This window comes from Cibotium barometz, chromosome 20 (genome assembly GCF_041138505.1).
Source record: "Cibotium barometz isolate CiBa-2024 chromosome 20, ASM4113850v1, whole genome shotgun sequence".
Taxonomy (NCBI): Eukaryota; Viridiplantae; Streptophyta; class Polypodiopsida; order Cyatheales; family Cibotiaceae; genus Cibotium; species Cibotium barometz.
In genome coordinates this window covers 53,584,826-53,594,529 of record NC_141065.1, presented here as the reverse complement: position 1 = coordinate 53,594,529, position 9,704 = coordinate 53,584,826, and the positions used below count along the sequence as shown (strand labels likewise).

Below are 9,704 nucleotides of genomic sequence, written 5' to 3'. Positions count from 1 at the left end.
ATGTAATAAGCTTACATTGGATGTTTAAAGCAAATTTCTTGCCCATGTTGGTGGGTTGGCTTGGATAGCCCTTAAGTTATCATCCCACATCCAAGAAAAGCCATGTGAACGGGGAGGTCATATGGTAGGGGTACCATGAAAGGGTACCCCTACCTTCACTCTCCTTGAGGCATGGCTTTAAGGGGGAATCTTCACTCTCCTTGAGGCATGGCTTTAAGGGGGAGGGGAAGCTAATAGCAGAGATAGCTTTCTCGCACTTGTGCACATGTGGCAACTCCTAACGGCGGCTAGCCAGCACTAGTAAGATTGTTGAGGTGGTTGTTTTAGCCATTTCCAACATGGTTTAGCACCTCCTAATGCACTAGTAAGGCAATTGAGGTGACTGTTTTAGCCACTTCCAACATGGTTAACACTTATGCTATGTTGGAGATTTGTCCAAGTACACTAATTCTTAGCTAGTTATTGTTCAAAAGTAGACCTTGGGAGAAATGACCTGGGGAGCTGGTTGTTTTAGCCACTTCTAACATAGTTAGCACCTATGCTATGTTAGAGATTTATCTAAGTACACTAATTCTTGGCTAGTTATTGTCCAAAGGTAAACCTTGGGAGAAATGACCAAAGGATACATGCACCAATGTTTAGCATGAAGAGAAGCTTAGAATATGTCACAACCAAGAAGAAGCCTCTTACCCATGAAGACGTTAGATTTTTAGCTTTGTCATAGATCAAAGGGGGACTAGCAAAGTAGAGAGAAAAGGCAAAAAGGAAAAAAGAAGCGAGCAAGGTTGGATCAAAGGGCTAGCAAAAAAGTTTGCAAAGGTAAAAAGGAGGGAAGAAGCAAGAAGGGTTACTCTTAACAGGACCACTATTCAAACACCCATGATAAGTGTTTACTTTAGTTATCCCAAAGAAAGTCACGAAAAGATCAGGACCACTATTCAAACACCCATGATAAGTGTTTACTTTAGTTATCCCAAAGAAAGTCACGAAAAGATCCTAAATGATTCTCTTTTTGAAAAGGTTCAATGACACTTTAATCTTTAAATGTAATTTCTTTCTACACTTTGCAACCCAAGTAAAACAATCATGATAACTAAATTGTAAGCTTAAAACCTTCAAGTAACCCCCCCCCCCCTTTTCTCTTTCCTTTCCTTTCCTTTCTTTTACATTTATTATGCCCCTAAGAAAATCATCTCTCTCAATTTAGAAAGAGGAAGATATAAATAAAACCATACATATTTAGAAAGAGGAAGATATAAATAAAACCATACATATTTAGAAAGAGGAAGACGGAAATAAAACCATACATGTTTTTTATTTGTGATGACAAAAATTCCCATTGATTCAAGATTGAGAGAAACATATTAAAAGAGTCATTTATTGCATTTTCATGTGATTATAATACCAGTATTCTATTATTGCGTGCCCCTTGGAGGCATTAAAATTGGATCTATTAAATTAATAAAAATTACTTACAATGATGTCTAGCAATTGATGAAGATGGGGGTCCTTTATGTACATGGTGTCATGGTGAAATTCTTTTTCATAATCTGTTCCGCAGCATGTCCCCTCCTCCCAGTGGCACTTCACAAGCTTCTTTTTCACACTGAGGTGCTTGAAGGCATGATTTGGTTGGCTAACATTAAAAAGTGGCGAATACATAATCTTTTTAATTAATGAATTTGATTTTTCAGCTTAAATACCAAATTGAGAATGGATGGATAGACCCTATTGCCCTTTCTCCCCCTCATGTGAACATTGTGGTATTACCAATTTGGGAATGGATTGAAGTACCCAAGTGGTTTGCAAGACTTATTATCGAGAAGGTATGATGACAAATTGAGAATTTATTAACAATCTTAGAATTGTCAATTCTATGAGAACGCCGAATTTAAAAGCAGAAGAAGAGATCTCGTCCTACCCACCAACGACGGTGAAGTGATCTTCCTCATGCGTTCTGTGTGAGAGACTGTGTGTACACGAACAATTTGTGTGAATATGAGACACCAACAATTTTGGGAATTTGTGTGATTTGCAAGCGAGAGCGAATCACTGATGCTGGCCTTTTCGAAACTTGATTGCAGCAGAAAAAGAAAGCCCAAAGCTCGATCAAGATCCATCATCAATCGCACATACTCGAAGCTTCACTTCTTCACCTTGTACGGTTGTAAAGCTTTACATACAGAACAGAATTGATACAGAAGGCTTGTTGTTCTTGTAACCATAACTCTAGCAAAGCTTAGCAAAAGCACCAACCCTAGCAAAAGCAGAGCTCAATGAGGGTTCTGTCGGCCACTCGACAGAAATCCTAGTTGCTCTCTACCTTCAAACCAATTTATTCGCAATCACTTACTAACTGCTCTGCAGAAGCCCTAAGAATTCCTAATCGCTCCTTCGAAGCCTTAATCGCCCTGCAAAAGCACTAACCTCAGAAACCCTAATCGCTCTGCGGAGCCCTAACTCTCTATTATTGGATTCCGTGAGCTTCACGAGAAGGTGTTGTGATGCCTTCCTCTCCATCATACATCAGAAAGCCTGGCCCCTTCCGAGCTAATGGCTGGCAGGAGAAGGGATCCCTGCGTTCAGCCAGGGTTTCTCGGCACCAGACCTATGTGCTTCTGCTTCTCGGTCTGGCGATTCTTGGAATCATCGTCTTCAAGGCAGACATCGCTGCATTCTTCTCACATTCATTCGTCCACCATCCTCAAGAACAAGCTGCCTGCAAGTGCATCAATGTGGAAGATACCCTGAGATCTACTTTCTTCAAGCCCGGGGAAAAGTACCCTGGTTGGACAGGTGGAGTGAAGCAAACCTCAGAACAAGCTGTGGTTGATCACAAAGCTGGGCAGGATCTACTTGGATTGGATGGTGGCAACAGCCTTTCCAGGCCCAAGGTATTAGGGTTTGTTGGAGTGCAGACTGGCTTTGGTTCCGTAGAGCGTAGGAAAGCACTGCGAGAGACTTGGTTCCCCTCAGATCCAGAAGGCATTTTCAGGTACAATCAATCTCATCCTGTAAAGCATCGTTAGGCAATTTTAGTGTCAATTAGCTTTGGTTCCGTAGAGCGTAGGAAAGCACTGCGAGAGACTTGGTTCCCCTCAGATCCAGAAGGCATTTTCAGGTACAATCAATCTCATCCTGTAAAGCATCGTTAGGCAATTTTAGTGTCAATTAGCAGCATGTCAATGTGTTCAAAGACAACTGGGCAGTTTTGTTTCCAGGACGCATCTTCTTTAGCAGCATGTCAATTGTTCAAAGACAACATGGCAGCTTGTAATCCCCCCTTTATGAGACGCACCATGTCTGAGCACTGACAGGACCGATTTTGGTGGCTCCTGGAGGTTAGATGGCTGGAGTGGGCAGCGGGCTTAAGTAGGTTTGGCGCACTGCCGAATAGGTGCATAAAATTGTGGACCCATATTCCCATATTGGTCTGCACGAAGGGTTGTGGCACACCAAATAGGTGCCCAAACATGTTTGGGTGGACCAGGAACTTGCTGCAAGGCCATCAGTGGTTATTACCTTGGGTTGGTGGTGTGGTCATCTGAGTCAAGTTGGACTAGACAATGTGTTACATCTGGAAGGCCTAGCAAGATTAACATGACTAACCTAGGGTTAGGTTAACCGGGGGATTGGATTAGGCATTTAAATGGGGAGGTTTATGAGTTTTTGGAGGCTTCGGCTATTTATGGCACCTATAGATTAGGTGGGCTATATAAGTGAGTTATTGAGTTAATTTGAGGGAGAGCTCCTCATACCTGGACTCTAGGCCCTACTGAGACCACTACGTGCTCACATCGGCGGAGGGGTGTGTCGTGGTGGTATGGGACAACTTGGCTTTGCATGTGGAGCCAAGTCTCTAGATGCTTCTAACCTCCAGCACAAGGGTGAGCCCGATTGGCTCTATCATTGGGCAGTGAGCTAGATGCGTGTCCTTATGTCCCTTTGATTGGCTAACAACATGTGGTTTACATGATAGGGTCCTAACATTGGTATTTGAGCCAGCCCTGATGGTGGGAAGCCTTAGGAACTTCGTAAGGAGGGAGGAGTAGGTGTGATTCCTGTGGCTTCCTAGTGCCATATGGGCGGTATGTAGTGTTGCAATGAAACGCGTTTCATTCCATCTGAATGAAACGAAACGTTTGATTGGAATGAAATGCGTTTCTTTCATGCTGCTTGGGAAAACCTACGTTTTTCAACGTTTTCTATCCAGAGAGCACGTTTTTCAAAACAACGTCTACAAGCGACTGGGAAATTGATTGAATTTGCTCTTGCCTTGCACAAATCAGCTCCTACCAGCTCCTCCCGCACTTCTGAGGTTCCGTGCCCGCCAACTCTCAGGTTGGTTGTGCTGATTTGTGCTTTTTTTCTTCGATTTTGTAAAAAACACACAGGGGCTTTTCATGCCAGGGTGCCAATCTAGCCTTGCTTTTGTCAAGATGCCTCGCACTAAGGATGCCATGTGGGCCCATGTCACTCTTGTATCTAAATATGGTGGTTCAGGCACACAAAAGTGAAAATGTAATTTTTGCGGGGTTTGCTCAAGAGGGTCCATAATCCGTGTTAAGGCCCATTTCACAAGTTTAACCGGGGAAGGCATTGGTGCATGCAAACTTGTGTCTGCAAACATCAAAGCCGAGCTACAAGAATGTAAAAGATAGCAACTGGCAAGACACTGTTGTGGGCCTGTGCTTGAGGATATTGGGGTTAGTGAGGATACATGTGAGGCATCAAAGAGAACACAGTTGGGTTTAGAGGAAGATGCACAGAGCCAAGCAGGATTTGGGGGTGCTGGTAGTTCCACTCCCACTGTAACACAAATCCCTTTGCCCGCAACACCCAAAGCCTCTCTAAAGAGAGCAAGCATTCAAGCAAGCATGCAAAAGCAGGCAATTAAAGATGCAACTAGGGAACTCACTAGGCTTTTCATCCAATGTGCTTTGTCTTTTCACATTGTGCGCACATCACGATGGAAAAAGGCCATGAGGGCAATCAGCCGCATTGGATGTGAGTGGGAGGGACCCTCCTATGAGACCTTGCGCACTAAAGAGCTCAGAAGAGAGCAACAAGCAGTGGAGGTGGAGATAGAGCCATTAAAAGCCACTTGGGTTGCACATTGTTATGTGACGGGTGGTCAGATATATGCAAGAGAAATGTGTACAATATTTTGGTGTCCTCTTGCAAGGGCACTATGTTTTTGTGTGCCATTGATGCATCTATGTTTGGGACAGTGGTGACAGGAGCATTTATATGGTCACCTCCGCAAGGCTATCATGGAGATAGGCCCACAAAACATAGTGCAAGTGGTCACTGATAATGGTAGCAACTATGTCTCTATGGGATGGATGCTAGAGGATGAGTTCCCGCAGATTGTATGGACTCCATGTGCATCCCATAGCCTAGACTTGCTCATCTGTTATTTACATAATACATTGATCAATGATGATTATACTTAGACTTTAGTACCTTGTACTTACAATTGTACTTACAAAGTTTATGTATTTTAATGGCAGAAACGCCTCTAACAGGATTGCAGTTCGGGTCTTGCTGAGAGGAACTAGAGCACATGGGCCCTCTTCCATACAAAGAAGAGGAACAGGTTGTCTACTGCTCAGTTGGAGCGGTTGGTGTATTGCCATTGCAATCTCCGCCTAATTGAGCAGTCGGGCAATCCAATAGACCCTCGTCAAGTCAATGTCGATAAAATCGACATTGAGAAGATGAAAGATGTCCCAGAGATTCCTCACGAGGAGCGCGACATATATGCCATGTTGTATGAGGAGTTGATGGCACCTGCTCATGGCACACGAGCATCTACAGTAGCATTATTAGGATGACAGGAGGTGCTAGTACTAGTGCAGCAGCTGAGATGAGTGCGGTAGCTGAGCTAGCATCATCCTCTTCTGAGAGTGACATTGAGTCTACCGAGGAGAGTACTGATGAGGACATCGAGGATGTTGAGGATTGAGTGCCCAGTTGGCAGTGTCCACACTCCATATTGAGGACTCTAGTCTTTGGGGCTATCAAGCTCCTCTAGTTTACTATTTGTCATCATTCATGCATGATTGCATCTTTCAGGCTTCAGCATGCTTTACTTTGTGTATTTTAGACTGCAGTTTACTTTTTTTGTATCAGCTCAGGATTCAAACTTTTTGTGATCACTTTGAGTGCCATTATTGATGATAAAATCCAGATCTTGATTCTTGATGTTGCCAATTTATTTATGCCAATTGGTCAGTGACTCAGTTGGGTGCCCAGTGTAACTGGGTCACCCAGATTCTTTAGCTTTAGCTTGTAAACATGTTTTAATGTGTAAATGATGCATGTTTAATATTGTTTTGCAGGGAAGGCAACATATTTTTAACATATTATAAACTTGTATATAAATTTTGAGGCCTGTACCCCCTTTTTGTATGAAACGTTTTTGAAGCTTCTAGAAAATGAATGAAATGTTTATGAAACACGTTTCATGAAACGCCTGGCAACTATGGCGGTATGGGACACCGAGGATGGAAGAAGAAGGGGAAGGCCGGCCACAGAGAGGGGAGAAGGTGCTGCCGACTCCCATGTGTTTTTGTGAAAAAGCAAGTGTTTGTCATTTTGGGTGGTTGCTGTTTTCTGTGAGCTGATGGTACGTACGGCCGATTCCATGTCCAAGAAACGTGTGTAGGCAAGCCATGAAAACTTGAGGCGCTTTTTAGGGTTGCATGAGCCTGTGAACAGAGTATACAGAGTGTATAATAACCCTACGGGGCTGTACACAGGCTGTATGGGTCTTCATATATGGTCTTGTGCAAGAACGGCAGCATCTGCTAGGTGTTTTTTGGTTGGCTTCTCTCGATGAACATGTGTTATGGCCCTAGGCATGATGAAGAAGCTTGCAAAGCTTCTGTACGATAGGGGCAGACCTTGTTTATGGCCATATAGAGTAGTGTTGGATCCTGCATATGGCCGTACAGGTATTGGGCAGGAGATCAAGGGTGATCTCATGCGTGGGTGGGACTCATGTGACATGGATGCGTGTGGGTCATGCCGAGGACGGCCAACAAAGTGAGGATGGACTTGGGTACTTATGTTGATTTGTCACTTGCACACCTCAATCCGGTGCCATGTAGACATGATTATTCCTTGTAGCCACCTTTTAGGCAAAGCTAGAGGAAGCTTATGGGCAGATTGGAGCCATTTTGGCAGCCTTCTAGGTAATTGGAGGTGCCTAGGACCTGTTAGAAGTCATCTCCTGTCTATTTGTATACACCAGGGCCTCTGTTGTGGGTGTGCCCGCCCGTATATCATTTTTCCACACTCCCCGTATTTTTTCCCTATTTTTCCCATTTTTTTCTAGTGGCTGGAGGGCTGCCAGTTGATGCCAGGAGCACTCTGAAGCTGGCCGACTGCATCTGTATCAGTCGTGGGCTGTAGGAGTGCTGGCCGACTTGTTCTGTCCAGGCGTGGGGCATCAGATGCTGGCCGACTGCTATATTCAGCAGTCGTGGGATTTTGTCCAGTCGTGGGCCTCTTCTAGAGCTGGCCGACTGCCCTCATGGGCTTGTATATATTGCCCCCCATCCTCCTCCACTTTCTCATTCAGTATCTTCGGGATCTTGTGTATAGAGAAGAGTTTACACACATCTCTCAGTGTTTCTTGTGCTGATTATTTTCTGCAGTCTACTTGCTCTTGTCTACCCAAGTTTGGATATCATTTCCGCTGCATATTCTGACATGGTATCAGAGCCCTAGGCTCTAGCAGATCTTGGGCGTTTTTCTGAGCAAGAGGGGGAGCAACAGGTTGCTGATCGGTGGACTGTTTCGGGCTGAACGGGAAGTGAAGGTGCAAGAGGAAGGCGGGCAGAAGGGCTGGACAGCCACTTGCATATTTTCTGATTTTCAGATTTTTTCCCACCCACCCACCCTTTCAGGTTACTCTCCGAGATGGCGGATTTAATCGAGATGGCTGAGAAGCACGTGAAGATTCCGACTCTCCCCACGTTCCCAGTGGATCGGCAGTTGGACGGGTCCAATTACGGCATCTGGAAGGTCATGATGGAGTCAGTTTTGGAGTCATATGATCTTGCTGATTTTATTATCAGAGGGGTGCCAAGGCCGGAAGCTGAGGAAGGGGAGTTATTATCGACGAGGAAGGACCGAGATGCACAGGCACAAATGTGGGACCGTGTCAACGCCAGGGTCCGGTCGTTTATATTCCTCAATTGCACACCACAGGTGATCAACCATGTGAAGCACATGACGCTGGCGAGAGGCATATGGGAGCACTTGGCTTCTTTGTACAATAGGGTGTCACCCATGAAGCGGATATCCTTGGAAGTGCAGATGCGGGTTATGAACCCTGCAAAGTCTTCGACGATGCGGGAACACATTAACAAGCTGCAGGCCCTTCAGCAGGAAGTCCTTCAAGCTGGGAAAGAGATATCGTCCGAAGATATGGCCATCACGTTACTTTCCCACTTGCCTGGTCAGTATTCTGCTTTCTATTCCTCGTTGATCACTAGTGGCAGGCTCAGCACCATTACTTGGGAGGAGCTTGTGCCAATGGTCTTGGACCAGGAGGAACGTTTCACGAACCCTCCTCATGGCGGAGGTTCGGAGGCCTTTACTGGCCAACGGTCGAAAGGCCGTAACTCGGGCAAAGGGAAGGCTTCATCGGAGAAGTCTTCTGAGAAGATGTCCGACGCTGACCGCGAGAAGCTAAAGGCAGAGAGGACCTGTAATGATTGTGGCGAGAAAGGCCACTATTGGAGGCAGTGTCCCAAGCGGAAGACCGAGAAGGGAGAAGATTCCTCAGCAATCTTGAAGACTCCGGCTTTTGTGCACCTGGAGGTGATGGACACCGATGCTTCATTTTCTTCAGGCAGGGAGGAGATTGGAGGATTCTCCGCGACGGATACTCGGGAGTGGATTCTCGATAGTGGTGCTTCCAGGCACATGACTCCTTCCCGTTCCGGTTTACAGGATCTCTGCAAGCTTTCTGGTCATATTCTTACTGGGGATACGTCCACTATCCCAGTTCACAGTGAGGGCAGGATGGAGATAGTTCCCGATGGCAGAGGGGGGAAGCATTCCTCCCAGGTGTTGTATGTTCCGGCACTTGGTTTTCATCTGTTGTCAGTGCATCAGGTGTGCAAGACTGGCGTACGGGTGGAGTTTGATGAGCATTTTGTTGCTCTCCGGGACAAAGCAACAGGCCAAGTGGTTTGGGAAGGCGGAGTGGAGAATGGAGTTTACAGGCTTTCAGCACTCTCTCTCCCAGGTCCTCAAGATTGTGATGAGTGCCAGTGTGGTAATAGCTACTCAGGTGTGGATACGCTGCAGGTGCGGGCTTTCCGAGACCAGGTGGTGGATAGCTTGCCAGTAGATGGTAGCAGTTGGCAGGAACTTTCCAGTACTGATGTTGGTAGTTCTTGTGTTCATGAGTCAGAGGAAGCTGAACAGGTCACTTATGCTCTGATGTCTCGTCGTGTTCGGGACAAAGAACTTCCAGTAGTTGAGGATGTTCTTTCCACGGGGACCTTTCGGAAAGCCAGGCAGGTGACAGGTGTTTGCTTGCAGAAGGAGGTGGTTTCTCCAGGCTTTGTGGTTCCGGATTCAGAGGGGGTGGTTGACAGGTTTCATCAGGTTTCTAGGACTTGTTTATGCACCGTAACAGGTGTTGATCCTTGTGAGCAGTGTGATGTCTCTGTGACTCAGAA

At 45.7% G+C, this 9,704-nt stretch overlaps 1 protein-coding gene across 2 annotated transcripts in view; it reads left to right on the top strand.

Annotated features, from left to right (window-relative positions):
- Positions 1–1,726: 1,726 nt before the first annotated feature.
- LOC147628026 (putative beta-1,3-galactosyltransferase 14) overlaps positions 1,727–9,704 on the top strand; it is a 68,928-nt gene continuing 60,950 nt past the window's right edge. The window contains exons 1-2 of one of the 2 annotated variants that reach the window (XM_086814997.1): positions 1,727–1,826; positions 2,085–2,995. In XM_086814997.1, coding sequence (XP_086671123.1) covers positions 2,505–2,995 — 491 coding nt within the window. In that variant the 5' untranslated portion in view covers positions 1,727–1,826; positions 2,085–2,504. Of the gene's footprint in view, positions 1,827–1,855; positions 1,972–2,084; positions 2,996–9,704 lie in introns of those variants that run through there. The other variant, XM_086814996.1, reaches the window with a different exon arrangement.